The sequence below is a fragment of the Bombina bombina genome, chromosome 3 (assembly GCF_027579735.1).
Source record: "Bombina bombina isolate aBomBom1 chromosome 3, aBomBom1.pri, whole genome shotgun sequence".
Taxonomy (NCBI): domain Eukaryota; kingdom Metazoa; phylum Chordata; class Amphibia; order Anura; family Bombinatoridae; genus Bombina; species Bombina bombina.
Genome location: NC_069501.1, coordinates 1,037,996,965 through 1,038,015,204, shown reverse-complemented (window position 1 = coordinate 1,038,015,204; position 18,240 = coordinate 1,037,996,965). Strand labels below are relative to the sequence as shown.

The 18,240-nt window shown below is 42.0% G+C and overlaps 1 protein-coding gene across 3 annotated transcripts in view; it reads left to right on the top strand.

The window, feature by feature from the left end:
- The window catches only part of TMEM106C (transmembrane protein 106C), a 373,766-nt gene that overhangs the window by 156,315 nt on the left and 199,211 nt on the right, over positions 1-18,240 (top strand). For all 3 annotated transcript variants that reach the window (XM_053708252.1, XM_053708251.1, XM_053708249.1), the window contains one exon: positions 5,179-5,338. In XM_053708252.1, coding sequence (XP_053564227.1) covers positions 5,179-5,338 — 160 coding nt within the window. The remainder of the gene's footprint in view (positions 1-5,178; positions 5,339-18,240) is intronic.

The following is an 18,240-nucleotide window of genomic DNA, read 5'->3' as shown; positions in this document are numbered from 1 at the left end:
ACAGGCCAAGAAGCCTGCTGCTGCCTCCAAGACAGCATGAAGGGGTAGCCCCCGATCCAGGACCGGATCTAGTAGGGGGCAGACTCTCTCTCTTCGTTCAGGCTTGGGCAAGAGATGTTCACGATCCCTGGGCTTTAGAAATTGTGTCACAGGGATATCTTCTGGACTTCAAAGACTCCCCCCCCCCCAAGGGGGAGATTTCACATTTCTCAATTGACTGCAAACCAGACAAGGAGAGAGGCGTTCGTACGCTGTGTAGTAGACCTACATACCATGGGAGTGATCCGCCCAGTTACAAAAGCGAAACAAGGGCTAGGCTTTTACTCAAACCTGTTTGTGGTTCCCAAAAAAGAGGGAACTTTCAGACCAATCTTGGATCTCAAAATTCTAAACAAATTCCTCAGTGTACCATCATTCAAGATGGAGACTATTCGGACTATTCTACCTCTGATCCAGGAGGGTCAATATATGACTACCGTGGACTTAAAGGATGCGTATCTACACATCCCTATTCACAGAGATCATTATCAATTCCTCAGAATCGCCTTTCTGGATAGGCATGACCAGTTTGTGGCCCTTCTCTTCGGGTTGGCCACGGCTCCCAGAATTTTCACAAAGGTGCTAGGGTCCCTTTTGGCGGTTCTAAGACCGCGGGGCATAGCAGTGGCGCCTTATCTAGACGACATCTTAATTCAGGCGTCGACTTTCCAGCTAACCAAGTCTCAAACGGACATCGTGTTGGCTTTTCTGAGATCTCACGGGTGGAAGGTGAACATAAAAAAGAGTTCTCTCTTCCCTCTCACAAGAGTTTCCTTCCTAGGGACTCTGATAGACTCGGTAGAAATGAAAATATTTCTGACGGAGGTCAGAAAATCAAAACTCTTAACCACTTGCCAAGCTCTTCATTCCATTCCTCGGCCATCAGTGGCTCAGTGTATGAAGGTAATCAGACTCATGGTAGCGGCAATGGACATAGTTCCTTTTGCCCGCCTACACCTCAGACCACTGCAACTATGCATGCTCAAACAGTGGAATGGGGATTTTGCAGATTTATCTCCTCAAATACATCTGGACCAGGAGACCAGAGATTCTCTTCTCTGGTGGTTGTCTCAGGACCACCTGTCTCAGGGAATGTGTTTCCGCAGGCCAGAGTGGCTCATAGTAACGACAGATGCCAGCCTGCTAGGCTGGGGTGCAGTCTGGAACTCCCTGAAAGCACAGGGCTTATGGTCTCGGGAGGAAACTCTCCTTCCGATAAACATTCTAGAACTGAGAGCGATATTCAATGCGCTTCAGGCGTGGCCTCAGCTAGCTTCGGCCAAATTCCTCAGATTTCAGTTGGACAACATCACGACTGTAGCTTATATCAATCATCAAGGAGGAAGACGGAGTTCTCCAGCGATGATGGAGGTAACCAAAATAATCCGATGGGCGGAGACTCACTCTTGCCATCTTTCAGCAATCCATATCCCAGGGGTAGAGAACTGGGAGGCGGATTTCCTAAGTGGTAAGACTTTTCATCTGGGGGAGTGGGAGCTCCATCCGGAGGTATTTGCCCAGCTGACTCAGCTATGGGGCACACCAGAATTGGATCTGATGGCGTCCCGTCAGAATGCCAAGCTTCCTTGTTACGGGTCCAGGTCCCGGGATCCCCCTGCGGTACTGAGAGATGCTCTAGCAGTGCCCTGGTCCTTCAATCTGGCCTATGTATTTCCACCGTTTCCTCTCCTCCCACGTCTGGTTGCCAGAATCAAGCAGGAGAGAGCTTCGGTGATTCTGATAGCACCTGCGTGGCCATGCAGGACTTGGTATGCAGACCTAGTGGACATGTCATCTGTTCCACCGTGGACTCTGCCAATGAGGCAGGACCTTCTAATCCAAGGTCCATTCAAGCATCCAAATCTAATTTCTCTGCGTCTGACTGCTTGGAGATTGAACGCCTGATTCTATCAAAGCATGGTTTCTTTGAGTCGTTCATTGATACCCTGATTCATGCTAGAAAACCTGTCACCAGGAAAATCTATCAAAAGATTTGGCTAAAATATCTTTATTGGTGTGAATCCAAGGGTTACTCATGGAGTAAGATTAGGATTCCTAGAATATTGTCTTTTCTCCAAGAAGGATTGGAGAAGGGATTATCAGCTAGTTCCTTAAAAGGACAGATATCTGCTTTGTCTATTCTTTTACACAAACGTCTTGCAGATGTCCCAGACGTTCAAGTGTTTAGTCAGGCTTTAGTAAGGACTAAGCCTGTATTTAAACCCGTTGCTCCGCCATGGAACCTAAACTTAGTTTTTAAAGTTCTTCAAGGGGTTCCGTTTGAACCTATGCATTCCATAGATATTAAGCTTCTATCTGGGAAAGTTTTGTTTTTAGTAGCTATCTCTTCGGCTCGAAGAGTTTCTGAGTTATCTGCTTTAGTGTGACTCACCTTACCTTGTTTTCCATGCAGATAAGGTGGTTTTGCGTACCAAACCTGGATTCCTTCCTAAGGTTGTTTCTAATAGGAATATCAATCAGGAAATTGTTGTTCCTTCACTGTGTCCTAATCCTTCATCAAAGAAGGAACGTCTGTTGCACAATCTTGATGTGGTTCATGCTTTAAAGTTCTACTTACAAGCAACTAAAGATTTCCGTCAAACATCTTCATTGTTTGTTGTTTATTCTGGTAAGCGGAGAGGTCAAAAGGCTACGGCTACCTCTTTCTTTTTGGCTGAAAAGCATCATCCGTTTGGCTTATGAGACTGCTGGCCAACAGCCTCCTGAAAGAATTACTGCTCATTCTACTAGAGCCATGGCTTCCACATGGGCTTTTAAAAATGAGGCTTCTGTTGAACAGATTTGTAAGGCGGCGACTTGGTCTTAGCTTCATACTTTTTCCAAATTTTCCAAATTCGATACTTTTACTTCTTCGGAGGCTATTTTTGGGAGAAAGGTTCTACAAGCAGTGGTGCCTTCCGTTTAAGGTACCTGTCTTGTCCCTCCCTTCATCCGTGTCCTAAAGCTTTGGTATTGGTATCCCACAAGTATGGATGAATCCGTGGACTCGATACATCTTACAAGAGAAAACAGAATTTATGCTTACCTGATAAATTTCTTTCTCTTGTGATGTATCGAGTCCACGGCCTGCCCTGTTTATTTAAGACAGGTAGTATATTTTTATTTAAAAAACTTCAGTCACCTCTGCACCCTATAGTTTCTCATTTTTCTTCCTAGCCTTCGGTCGAATGACTGGGGGGTGGAGCTAAGGGAGGAGCTATATAGACAGCTCTGCTGTGGGTGCTCTCTTTGACACTTTCTGTAAGGAAGGAGAATATCACACAAGTATGGATGAATCCGTGGACTCGATACATCACAAGAGAAAGAAATTTATCAGGTAAGCATGAATTCTGTTTATATATATATATATATATATATATATATATTTTTTTTTTTTATATGAACTGTAGGATCCCCCATAACCCCCAACCTCCCTGATCCCCCTCCCAAACAGCTCTCTAAGCCTCCCCCCTCTACCTATTGGCCGCCATCTTCTGCCAGTACCCAGTTTACTTACAAATGTTCCCTTTATTTCTAAAAAAAAAAAATATTAACATCCCATTTTCTGTAGTGTAGCTCAATACCTTTTCCCCTTCCCCTCCCGGATCCCTTTGAAAAATGATTTTCCCTCTCCCTCCTTCGGCATATGTTGATGTCTGCGCACTCTCCTGCCCCCGCCTCCTCGCGCGTTCCTGGACACTCAGGAACAGGATTCAGAACACGCACCAGCGATGGGCCGCCCAACCCGCCTCCCTGCTATGGCTCCCACCAACAATCGGCACCATCGCTGGCTGATGCAGAGAGGGCCACAGAGTGACTCTCTGCATCGGATGCTTAAAAAAGATTATTGCAGGATGCCTCAATATCTAGGCATCACTGCAATAACCTGGAAGCGATGACGATCACTTCCAGCGGTTGAAAACCCTGAGGACGTACAGGGTACGTCCTTGGTCATTAAGTGAGTTTTTGTAGGACGTACCCTGAACGTCCTTGGTCGTTAAGGGGTTAATTAAGTCTGGATTTCGGAATAATTTTTGGAATTCCAAATTTGGGGATTTGTACCTGTATTATCAATTCATGATGTTTGCATTTGGCAGTTTCATATCATTTTGCATACTTTTAAATTAAACATTTTAATACTTCCACACAAATAGATGTAATCATGGTATTGCAGAAACAAGGGTTTGTGTCCTGACATTAAAGGCATAGTCTACATCTTAGTCATCTTAAAGTCTTACCTTAGATTAAGCTGCAAGTAGTCTCCTGCACCCCTTTCTATATCATGCAGCAGGAACGGTAAAACAGTTATTTTGAAATGAATATTGTTTCTGGACAGTTTGAAATGGCTGCCAAGCTCCACCCACTGATGACATCATGATCTGGGCTGCATCTAGGCACTCTGCTGAATAGCATTGACAGTTTCTTGAATCCAACTCGTGAGCCTTTTGTGATAGGAAGCAATATGCAGCCCAGATTGTGATGTCATCAGTGGGAGGAGTTTGGCAGTCATTTCAAACTTTCCAGAAACATTATTAATTTCAAAATAACTATATTACCGTTCCTGCTGCATGATATAGAAAGGGTGCAGGAGGCTATTTGCAGCTTAATCTAAGGTAAGACAGACTTTAAGATGACTGAGGTGTAGACTGTTTTTTTAAAAGAAAACAAAATGAGGCTAGTAGTAATAACAAATGGCAATATTGGGTGTGAGACTGCAAAAAATATATATTTAATGCTTAAAGGGGGAAGGAAACATCTGCATTCTCTAGTGTATTTACAAGATCATGTTTTACATGAAAAATATCAACTTCCCCTTCCTCCATTTTTTTAAAGAGACATTCCAGTGCAGACTCTCCGGATTATAGTCCAAGCAATTTTGCAATATATGTATTTCTAATTTTTGTTTAATGGGGTGTAAATTGCAAAGTTGCTTTGCAAAGTGTTCTGAGGCTTTAAAGCTCTTGGATAATTTGCCCTGGTATGTCTCTTTAAAGAAGGGATTCTTTATTGATTTGTAAAATGTTCTTATTTGAATTTATGATAGAAAATGTTCCGGTAAAAAAACTCTTTAAAAAAAAAAAAATGGCAAAAAAACCTTTTCCTCTGTTTTAATTTTTTTTTTTATTATATTGTGCCTAGGAAATGTTACGTCATGCTTTCTGTGGTACTTTGCCTTTTGATATCTGGCCTGGTTGTATTTTTCCTGTTTCCACGTACTATTCTTGTCCAGGATGAGGGCATCAAGATGGTAAATGTATGGTTTGATAAAGAAAATACTGTTGTCGTTCTGGCCATAACGGTAAGCTTCATCCCTTACTTTTTTGTTTATTGTAATGGATTTATAATAAATGTGCAAAAAATAAAAATACAATCTACACTCAATAAACATGATATACAATTATATCAATAATAAAAAAAAAAGTGCAACATCAAATAATTGTGATTAAAATATATAAATCTGCATAATAAAAATATAATAAAGAGAAGGAAAATTATTGTGATAGTGTCCATCCCAGTTATAAAATCTCAATAAATGTGATGTGCCTCAAAATAATATATGATATGGTGTAATACTGCTAGTAGAATGAATTTATGAAGATCTGTGCAAATCCAGATCTTTGTGTGTTGCACTTTCACAAGAAGAAATCTGTCTCCGAAAAGAGCTGAATGTTGCTGCTGGCGGCCATATTTGGCACTCGTTATAACACGAATAACACAAATGCACAAGGCTAATGAAGAACAATTTCCAGATGCATAATTTGTATTCACTGTTAAATAATTATCTGGTTAGGAATGGAACGAGGACATTTTGTGCTTTCAAAAAAAGTATTTGAACTGTATTCATTAAAGGGCCAGTAAACTTAGCAAATAATGTTTTATAATTCTGCACATATTGCAGAATTATATAACATTAGCTTAGCGCCAGATTTCTAAAGTGAAGGGTTAAATAGATATCTTGCAAAGAAAACAGAACACCGCTCCTGGCTCTACTGAGAGGGTCTGTTTTCTTCTCCTAAGAGCATCTGGGCATGCTGTCTAATCACAGCCGGCCCGATCGCGCTATTAAACTCAATGTAGCACGCTACCAGAGCGGGAGCAAGTTACATTGAGTTTAATAACGCGATCGGATGCGCTGTGACTAGACCGCGTGCCCGCGATGAGCTTTGGAGAAGAAAACAGACACGCTCAGTAGAGCCAGGAGCGGCGTTCTGTTTTCTTTGCAAGATATCTATTAAACCCTTCACTTTAAAAATCTGGTGCTAAGCGAATGTTGTATAATTCTGCACTATGTGCAGAATTATATAACATTATTTGCTAGGTTTACTGGCCCTTTAAGTAAAAAACAATTTCTCTAATCTTAACATCACTCTGGGGTAACAAACAATTAAGGATACAGTTGCAAATATAACTGCACAAAATCACACCCTCCTAGTGATATAGCCAAATAGTGTCATAGCATATCCAACATATATAGCAAACAGAGTATGAATCTTGATGTTATCATATCCAACACGTAGAGAAACAGTAAGTATGCATCTTGATTTTATCATATCCAACACGTAGAGCAAACAGTAAGTATGCATCTTGATTTTATCATATCCAACACCTAGAGCAAACAGTTAGTACGCATCTGGATGTTATCATATCCAACATGCAGAGCAAACAGTGAGTATGCATCTGGATGTTATCATATCAGACACGTAGAGCAAACAGTGAGTACCCATCTTGATGTTATCATATCAGACACGTAGAGCAAACAGTGAGTACCCATCTTGATGTTATCATATCCAACACATAGAGCAAACAGTGAATATACATCTGGAGGTTATCATATCCGACACGTAGAGCAAACAGTGAGTAAGCATCTGGATATTATCATATCCAGCATGTACAAAAAATAAATAACCATAAACTAGTATATAACTAGTATAAATACAGAGTATGTGTACTATAGTGCACTAAACATGCATATAGTCTAAAATGAGTCCAGATATAGTCCAATATTCAAAGAACATGTTCACTCAGGCAGCTCTCCTCGAGTGTAAAGCCATTCACTTCAAAGTAATTCTAAGGAAAAGTAGAGAAGGCGCCACGTAGCATAACACTGAGGATATACGATAATTTGCAAGATAAGTATTTGTATGTGTATTTGTTCTTGCACATTATTGTATATCCTCAGTTTTATGCTATGTGGCGCCTTCTATACTTTTCTATAGGATCATATCCAACATGAAGAGAAAACAGTGAGTATGCATCTTTATGTTATCATATCCAAGACGTAGAGCAAACAGTGAGTACGCATCTGGATGTTATAATATCCAACACGTAGAGCTAACAGTGAGTGCCCATCTTGATGTTATCATATCCAGAACGTAGAGCAAACAGTGCGTATGCATCTTGATGTTATCGTATCCAACACGTAGCGCAAACAGTGAGTACGCATCTGGATGTTATCATATCTAACACGTAGAGCAAACAGTGAGTATGCATCTTGATATTATATCCAAAACGTAGAGCAAACAGTGAGTATGCATCTTGATGTTATCATATCCAACACGTAGAGCAAACAGTGAGTATGCATCTGGATATCATTTTATCCAACACGTAGAGCAAACAGTGAGTATGCATCGTGATGTTATCATATTCAACATGTAGAGCAAACAGTGAGTACAGATCTTGATGTTATCATATCCAACACGTAAAGCAAACAGTGAGTATGCATCTTGATGTTATCATATCCAACATGTAGAGCAAACCATTAGTACACATGTGGATGTTATCATATCCAACATGCAGAGCAAACAGTGAGTATGCATCTTGATGTTATCATATCCAACACGTAGAGCAAACAGTGAGTACCCATCTTGAAGTTGCAACTCCTACGTGCTGGTCATTATCAAAATTACACTATTTTATATTTTATTATTTAGAGGCATATCAAATGTAAGGAGATTAGAATAGTTGGATGAACACTTCATTTTCTTTATATTTTACTTTGAAATGCTTAGATATTTAAATTCATATGTATTTATCCATTCATTTATGTGTTTATTATTTAATGTTGCAGAAGTTATTCAATAGAAAACACAGTGATTATATTGCTGGGAATATTTTATTCTTAAACGTTGACCAAAAATCTGAGGTTATTTTAAACTAAACTATATTCTTGAATTTTCCATGACAATATGATTACCGACTTAATACATGTGATATCTAAGCAGAAAATAAGTCTTGTTTCTGTGGAACTTTGAACTTTTTTACAATATTTATCATTTACACTTCAGGTTACCTTATCTGCATAAGATAATAAATGTGCAACCAAGTATATATGGATTTTATTATCCCTCAGACATGCTGTGTGGAAAAACATAATTTATGCTTACCTGATAAATTCCTTTCTTCTGTTGTGTGATCAGTCCACGGGTCATCATTACTTCTGGGATATAACTCCTCCCCAACAGGAAATGCAAGAGGATTCACCCAGCAGAGCTGCATATAGCTCCTCCCCTCTACGTCAGTCCCAGTCATTCGACCAAGAATCAACGAGAAAGGAGTAACCAAGGGTGAAGTGGTGACTGGAGTATAATTTAAAAGATATTTACCTGCCTTAAAACAGGGCGGGCCGTGGACTGATCACACAACAGAAGAAAGGAATTTATCAGGTAAGCATAAATTATGTTTTCTTCTGTTATGTGTGATCAGTCCACGGGTCATCATTACTTCTGGGATACCAATACCAAAGCAAAAGTACACGGATGACGGGAGGGATAGGCAGGCTCATTATACAGAAGGAACCACTGCCTGAAGAACCTTTCTCCCAAAAATAGCCTCCGAAGAAGCAAAAGTGTCAAATTTGTAAAATTTGGAAAAAGTATGAAGCGAAGACCAAGTTGCAGCCTTGCAAATCTGTTCAACAGAGGCCTCATTCTTAAAGGCCCAAGTGGAAGCCACAGCTCTAGTGGAGTGAGCTGTAATTCTTTCAGGAGGCTGCTGTCCAGCAGTCTCATAGGCTAAACGTATTATGCTACGGAGCCAAAAAGAGAGAGAGGTAGCAGAAGCTTTTTGACCTCTCCTCTGTCCAGAGTAAACGACAAACAAGGAAGAAGTTTGGCGAAAATCTTTAGTTGCCTGCAAGTAGAACTTGAGGGCACGAACTACATCCAGATTGTGTAAAAGACGTTCCTTCTTTGAAGAAGGATTTGGACACAAGGATGGGACAACAATCTCTTGATTGATGTTCCTGTTAGTGACTACCTTAGGTAAGAACCCAGGTTTAGTACGCAGAACTACCTTGTCTGAGTGAAAAATCAGATAAGGGGAATCACAATGTAAGGCTGATAACTCAGAGACTCTTCGAGCCGAGGAAATAGCCATTAAAAACAGAACTTTCCAAGATAACATTTTTATATCAATGGAATGAAGGGGTTCAAACGGAACACCCTGTAAAACGTTAAGAACTAAGTTTAAACTCCATGGTGGAGCAACAGCTTTAAACACAGGCTTGATCCTAGCTAAAGCCTGACAAAAGGACTGGACGTCTGGATTTTCTGACAGACGTCTGTGTAACAAGATGGACAGAGCTGAAATCTGTCCCTTTAATGAACTAGCTGATAAACCCTTTTCTAAACCTTCTTGTAGAAAAGACAATATCCTAGCGATCCTAACCTTACTCCAGGAGTAACCTTTGGATTCGCACCAGTATAGGTATTTCCGCCATATTTTATGGTAAATCCTTCTGGTAACAGGCTTCCTAGCCTGAATCAGGGTATCAATAACCGACTCAGAAAAACCACGTTTTGATAAAATCAAGCGTTCAATTTCCAAGCAGTCAGCTTCAGAGAAGTTAGATTTTGATGTTTGAATGGACCCTGTATCAGAAGGTCCTGTCTTAGAGGTAGAGACCAAGGCGGACAGGATGACATGTCCACTAGATCTGCATACCAAGTCCTGCGTGGCCAAGCAGGTGCTATTAGAATTACTGATGCTCTCTCCTGTTTGATTTTGGCAATCAATCGAGGAAGCAGCGGGAAGGGTGGAAACACATAAGCCATCCTGAAGTTCCAAGGTGCTGTCAAAGCATCTATCAGAACTGCTCCCGGATCCCTGGATCTGGACCCGTAGCGAGGAAGTTTGGCGTTCTGGCGAGACGCCATGAGATCTATCTCTGGTTTGCCCCAACGTCGAAGTATTTGGGCAAAGACCTCCGGATGAAGTTCCCACTCCCCCGGATGAAGAGTCTGGCGACTCAAGAAATCCGCCTCCCAGTTCTCCACTCCCGGGATGTGGATTGCTGACAGGTGGCAAGAGTGAGACTCTGCCCAGCGAATTATCTTTGATACTTCCATCATTGCTAGGGAGCTTCTTGTCCCTCCCTGATGGTTGATGTAAGCTACAGTCGTGATGTTGTCCGACTGAAACCTGATGAACCCCCGAGTTATTAACTGGGGCCAAGCCAGAAGGGCATTGAGAACTGCTCTCAATTCCAGAATGTTTATTGGAAGGAGACTCTCCTCCTGATTCCATAGTCCCTGAGCCTTCAGAGAATTCCAGACAGCGCCCCAACCTAGTAGGCTGGCGTCTGTTGTTACAATTGTCCAGTCTGGCCTGCTGAATGGCATCCCCCTGGACAGGTGTGGCCGATAAAGCCACCATAGAAGAGAATTTCTGGTCTCTTGATTCAGATTCAGAGTAGGGGACAAATCTGAGTAATCCCCATTCCACTGACTTAGCATGCATAATTGCAGCGGTCTGAGGTGTAGGCGTGCAAAAGGTACTATGTCCATTGCCGCTACCATTAAGCCGATCACCTCCATGCATTGAGCTACTGACGGGTGTTGAATGGAATGAAGGACGCGGCATGCATTTTGAAGTTTTGTTAACCTGTCTTCTGTCAGGTAAATCTTCATCTCTACAGAATCTATAAGAGTCCCCAAGAATGGAACTCTTGTGAGAGGAAAGAGAGAACTCTTCTTTTCGTTCACTTTCCATCCATGCGACCTTAGAAATGCCAGAACTAACTCTGTATGAGACTTGGCAGTTTGAAAGCTTGAAGCTTGTATTAGAATGTCGTCTAGGTACGGAGCTACCGAAATCCCTCGCGGTCTTAGTACCGCTAGAAGGGCACCCAGAACCTTTGTGAAGATTCTTGGAGCCGTAGCCAATCCGAATGGAAGAGCTACAAACTGGTAGTGCCTGTCTAAGAAGGCAAACCTTAGATACCGGTGATGATCTTTGTGGATCGGTATGTGAAGGTAAGCATCCTTTAAATCCACTGTGGTCATGTACTGACCCTCTTGGATCATGGGTAAGATTGTCCGAATAGTTTCCATTTTGAACGATGGAACTCTTAGGAATTTGTTTAGAGTCTTTAAATCTAAGATTGGCCTGAAAGTTCCCTCTTTTTTGGGAACCACAAACAGGTTTGAGTAGAACCCTTGTCCTTGTTCCGACCACGGAACCGGATGGATCACTCCCATTGTTAACAGATCTTGTACGCAGCGTAGAAACGCTTCTTTCTTTATCTGGTTTGTTGACAACCTTGACAGATGAAATCTCCCTCTTGGGGGAGATAATTTGAAGTCTAGAAGGTATCCCTGAGATATGATCTCTAGTGCCCAGGGATCCTGAACATCTCTTGCCCAGGCCTGGGCGAAGAGAGAGAGTCTGCCCCCTACTAGATCCGGTCCCGGATCGGGGGCTCTCGGTTCATGCTGTCTTTGGGGCAGCAGCAGGTTTCCTGGCCTGCTTGCTTTTGTTCCAGGACTGGTTAGGCTTCCAGCCTTGCCTGTAACGAGCAACAGCTCCTTCCTGTTTTGGTGCAGTGGAGGTTGATGCTGCTCCTGTTTTGAAATTCCGAAAGGGACGAAAATTAGACTGTCTAGCCTTAGCTTTGGCCTTGTCTTGAGGTAGGGCGTGGCCCTTACCTCCCGTAATGTCAGCGATAATTTCTTTCAAACCGGGCCCGAATAAGGACTGCCCCTTGAAAGGTATATTAAGTAATTTGGACTTAGAAGTAACATCAGCTGACCAGGATTTTAGCCACAGTGCCCTGCGTGCCTGTATGGCGAATCCTGAGTTCTTAGCCGTAAGTTTGGTTAAATGTACTACGGCCTCCGAAATGAAAGAATTAGCTAGTTTAAGGACTCTAAGCCTGTCCGTAATGTCGTCTAGCGTAGAGGAACTAAGGTTCTCTTCAAGCGACTCAATCCAAAATGCTGCCGCAGCCGTAATCGGCGCGATACATGCAAGGGGTTGTAATATAAAACCTTGTTGAACAAACATTTTCTTAAGGTAACCCTCTAATTTTTTATCCATTGGATCTGAGAAAGCACAGCTATCCTCCACCGGGATAGTGGTACGCTTAGCTAAAGTAGAAACTGCTCCCTCCACCTTGGGGACCGTTTGCCATAAGTCCCGAGTGGTGGCGTCTATTGGAAACATCTTTCTAAATATTGGAGGGGGTGAGAACGGCACACCGGGTCTATCCCACTCCTTAGTAACAATCTCAGTTAGTCTCTTAGGTATAGGAAAAACGTCAGTACTCGCCGGTACCGCAAAGTATTTATCCAACCTACACAGTTTCTCTGGTATTGCAACGGTGTTACAATCGTTGAGAGCTGCTAAGACCTCCCCTAGTAGTACACGGAGGTTCTCCAATTTAAATTTAAAATTTGAAATATCTGAGTCCAATCTGTTTGGATCAGAACCGTCACCCACAGAATGAAGCTCTCCGTCCTCATGCTCTGCGAGCTGTGACGCAGTATCAGACATGGCCCTAGCATTGTCAGCGCACTCTGTTCTCACCCCAGAGTGATCACGCTTGCCTCTTAGTTCTGGTAATTTAGACAAAACTTCAGTCATAACAGTAGCCATATCTTGTAATGTTATCTGTAATGGCCGCCCAGATGTACTAGGCGCCAAAATATCACGCACCTCCCGGGCGGGAGATGCAGGTACTGTCGCGTGAGGCGAGTTAGTCGGCATAACTCTCCCCTCGCTGTTTGGTGAAATTTGTTCACATTGTACAGATTGACTTTTATTTAAAGTAGCATCAATACAGTTAGTACATAAATTTCTATTGGGCTCCACCTTGGCATTGGAACAAATGACACAGATATCTTCCTCTGAGTCAGACATGTTTAACACACTAGCAAAAAAACTTACAACTTGGTTATAATCTTTTTTAGCAAAAAAACGCACTGTGCCTCAAAGAGGTACTAACGATTAAATGACAGTTGAAATAATGAACTGAAAAACAGTTATAGCATCAAACTTTAAAACAACACAACTTTTAGCAAAGGTTTGTTCCCATTAGTAAAAAACAACACTAATTAAATTTGTACAAAAGAAAACAAAACAACGTTTTTTATTCACAGTCACTATAAGAATTCTCACAGCTCTGCTGAGAGAATTTACCTCCCTTCAAAGAAGTTTGAAGACCCCTGAGATCTGTCAGAGATGAACCGGATCATGCAGGAAATATAAAAGTAGCTGACTGGAATTTTTTGATGCGTAGCAAAGAGCGCCAAAAACGGCCCCTCCCTCTCCCACACAGCAGTGAAGAGAAACGAAACTGTCACAATTAAAGCAAAAAACTGCCAAGTGGAAAATAATGCCCAAATATTTATTCACACAGTACCTCAGCAATGTAAACGATTCTACATTCCAGCAAAAACGTTTAACATGAGAATAGTTATTAAAAGGATTAGTGACCTTTAACACAGTAGTTCCGGTGAAATACCATCCCCAGAATACTGGAGTGTATACATACATGTCATTTTAACGGTATGGCAGGCTTTTCTCATCAATTCCATTCAGAAAATAAAAACTGCCACATACCTCAATGCAGATTCATCTGCCCGCTGTCCCCTGATCTGAAGCCTTTACCTCCCTCAGATGGTCGAGAACAGCAATATGATCTTAACGACTCCGGTTAAAATCATAGTAAAAAATCTCTGTCAGATTCTTCCTCAAACTCTGCCAGAGAAGTAATAACACGCTCCGGTGCTATTTTAAAATAACAAACTTTTGATTGAAGTCATAAAAACTAAGTATAATCACCATAGTCCTCTCACACATCCTATCTAGTCGTTGGGTGCAAGAGAATGACTGGGACTGACGTAGAGGGGAGGAGCTATATGCAGCTCTGCTGGGTGAATCCTCTTGCATTTCCTGTTGGGGAGGAGTTATATCCCAGAAGTAATGATGACCCGTGGACTGATCACACATAACAGAAGAAATTATAATCTTACTCTATTTAATTTTTAATTTGAGGAAAAATTATTTATAATAAAGCTGGTAAAATATAATTTATTTTAATATGACAGGGAGAGTCCACAATGTAATTCCAATTACTAGTGGGATATTCAACTCCTGGCCAGCAGGAGGAGGCAAAAAGCCCCCCAGCAAAGCTGTTAAGTGTAACTGCCTTACCAATAACCCCCAGTCATTCTCTTTGCCTTTGTCAATGGAGGTTGTGCGAAGTTAGTGTCTTCAGAATTTAATTCTTTTATGGGTACTTTTCTCCTGTTAAGTGTGGTCAGTCCACGGGTCATCATTACTTCTGGGATATTAACTCCTCCCCAACAGGAAGTGCAAGAGGATTCACCCAGCAGAGCTGCTATATAGCTCCTCCCCTCTACGTCACACCCAGTCATTCTCTTGCACCCAACTAATAGATAGGATGTGTGAGAGGACTGTGGTGATTATACTTAGTTTTATACCTTCAATCAAAAGTTTGTTATTTTATAACAGCACCGGAGTGTGTTGTTCCTTCTCTGGTAGAATTTGAAGAAGAATCTACCTGAGTTTTTTGTATGATTTTAGCCGGCGTAGTTAAGATCATATTGCTGTTCTCGGCCATCTGAGGAGTGAGGTAAACTTCAGATCAGGGGACAGCGGGCAGGTTAATCTGCAAAGAGGTATGTAGCAGCATTTTATTTTCTGACAATGGAATTGACTGAGAAAATTCTGCCATACCGATATAATGTAAGCTCAGCCTTAAATGCAGTAGTAGCAACTGGTATCAGGCTGTCATGTATGTATATTTTACACTTCAGTATTCTGGGGAATGGCACTTCACTGGGATAATACTGTATGCATAAGATTTTAGCCTAATTTGCAGTGACTAGCAACAGGCTTTATAATGACATTTCATTTATTTGATGTTAAACGTTTTTGCTGGCATGTTAAATCGTTTAATTTTCTGAGGTACTGGATGAAAAAATGTTTTGGGCACTGTTTTTTTCCACTTGGCAGTCGTTTTATTTAATTTAAGACAGTTTATTGATCTCCCTCACTGTTGTGTGTGAGGGGGAGGGGCCTATTTTGGCGCTTTTGCTACGCATCAAAAAATTCAGTCAGAAGTCTCTTGTCTTCCCTGCATGATCCGGTTCGCCTCTACAGAGCTCAGGGGTCTTCAAAACTTATTTTGAGGGAGGTAATCACTCACAGCAGAGCTGTGAGATTGTAGCTGACTGTGATAAAAAACGTTTATTTCTGTACTTTTTTTCTGCTATCAGGGTTAGTTATCCATTGCTAATGGGGGTAATCCTTTGCTAAAATTGTGTTTTTACCGGAAAAGATTTGATGTTATAGTTTCTCAGTTTATTATTTCTCAACTGTCATAACTTTTTTCTGTGCTTCTTAAAGGCACAGTAAGTTTTCATATTATTTGTAAATTACTTTGAAAAGTTTTTCCAAGTTGCTAGTTTATTTGCTAGTGTGTTAAACATGTCTGATTCAGAGGAATATCTCTGTGCTATATGTGCTAAAGCCAAAGTGGAGCCCAATAGAAATTTATGTACTAATTGCATTGATGCTACTTTAAATAAAAGTCAATCTGTACAAATTGAACATATTTCACCAAACAACGAGGGGAGAGTTATGCCGACTAACTCGCCTCACGTGTCAGTACCTGCATCTCCCGCTCGGGAGGTGCGTGATATTGTAACGCCGAGTACATCAGGGCGGCCATTACAAATCACATTACAGGATATGGCTAATGTTATGACTGAAGTTTTGGCTAAATTACCAGAACTAAGAGGTAAGCGTGATCACTCTGGGGTGAGAACAGAGTGCGCTGTTGATAATAGGGCCATGTCTGATACTGCGTCACAGTATGCTGAACATGAGGACGGAGAGCTTCAATCAGCAGGTGACGGTTCTGATCCCAATAGAATGGACTCAGACATTTCTAATTTTAAGTTTAAACTCGAAAACCTCTGTGTACTGTTAGGGGAGGTATTAGCAGCTCTAAATGATTGTAACACCGTTGCAATCCCAGAGAAATTATGTAGGCTGGATAGATACTATGCGGTACCGGCGAGTACTGACGTATTTCCTATACCTAAGAGGCTTACAGAGATAATTACTAAGGAGTGGGATAGGCCCGGTGTACCCTTTTCCCCTCCTCCTGTGTTTAGAAAAATGTTTCCAGTAGACGCCACCACACGGGACTTATGGCAGACGGTCCCTAAGGTGGAGGGAGCGGTTTCTACTCTGGCTAAGCGTACCACTATCCCGGTGGAGGATAGCTGTGCCTTTTCAGATCCAATGGATAAAAAATTAGAGGGTTACCTTAAGAAAATGTTCGTTCAACAAGGTTTTATATTGCAACCCCTTGCATGTATTGCGTCTGTCACGGCCGCGGCCGCTTTTTGGTCCGAGTCCCTGGAAGAGACTCTTGACTCAATAACTATAGATGAGATTTCAAACAAGCTTAAGACACTTAAGCTAGCTAATTCATTTATTTCGGATGCCGTAGTACATTTAACTAAACTTACGGCTAAGAATTCCGGATTCGCCATTCAGGCACGCAGAGCACTGTGGCTAAAATCCTGGTCAGCTGACGTTACTTCTAAATCTAAATTACTTAACATACCTTTCAAAGGGCAGACCTTATTCGGGCCCGGGTTGAAAGAAATTATCGCTGACATTACAGGAGGTAAAGGCCATGCCCTGCCTCAAGACAGAGCCAAACCTAAGGCTAGACAGTCTAATTTTCGTTCCTTTCGTAATTTCAAGGCAGGAGCAGCATCAACTTCCTCTGCACCAAAACAGGAAGGAGCTGTTGCTCGCTTCAGACAAGGCTGGAGACCTAACCAGTCCTGGAACAAGGGCAAGCAGGCCAGGAAACCTGCTGCTGCCCCTAAGACAGCATGAATTGAGGGCCCCCGATCCGGGAACGGATCTAGTGGGGGGCAGACTTTCTCTCTTCGCCCAGGCTTGGGCAAGAGATGTCCAGGATCCCTGGGCGTTAGAGATCATATCTCAGGGATACCTTCTGGACTTCAAATCCTCTCCCCCAAAAGGGAGATTTCATCTGTCAAGGTTGTCAACAAACCAAATAAAGAAAGAGGCGTTTCTACGCTGTGTACAAGATCTTTTACTAATGGGAGTGATCCATCCGGTTCCGCGGTCGGAACAAGGACAAGGGTTTTACTCAAATCTGTTTGTGGTTCCCAAAAAAGAGGGAACTTTCAGGCCAATCTTGGATTTAAAGATCCTAAACAAATTCCTAAGAGTTCCATCGTTCAAAATGGAAACTATTCGGACAATCTTACCCATGATCCAAAAGGGTCAGTACATGACCACAGTGGATTTAAAGGATGCTTACCTTCACATACCGATTCACAAAGATCATTACCGGTATCTAAGGTTTGCCTTCCTAGACAGGCATTACCAGTTTGTAGCTCTTCCATTCGGATTGGCTACGGCTCCAAGAATCTTCACAAAGGTTCTGGGTGCTCTTCTGGCGGTGCTAAGACCGCGAGGAATTTCGGTAGCTCCGTACCTAGACGACATTCTGATACAAGCTTCAAGCTTTCAAACTGCCAAGTCTCATACAGAGTTAGTACTGGCATTTCTAAGGTCGCATGGATGGAAGGTGAACAAAAAGAAGAGTTCTCTTTTTCCACTCACAAGAGTTCCCTTCTTGGGGACTCTTATAGATTCTGTAGAAATGAAGATTTACCTGACAGAAGACAGGTTAACAAAGCTTCAAAATGCATGCCGTGTCCTTCATTCCATTCAACACCCGTCAGTAGCTCAATGCATGGAGGTGATCGGCTTAATGGTAGCGGCAATGGACATAGTACCCTTTGCACGCCTACATCTCAGACCGCTGCAATTGTGCATGCTAAGTCAGTGGAATGGGGATTACTCAGACTTGTCCCCTACTCTGAATCTGGATCAAGAGAC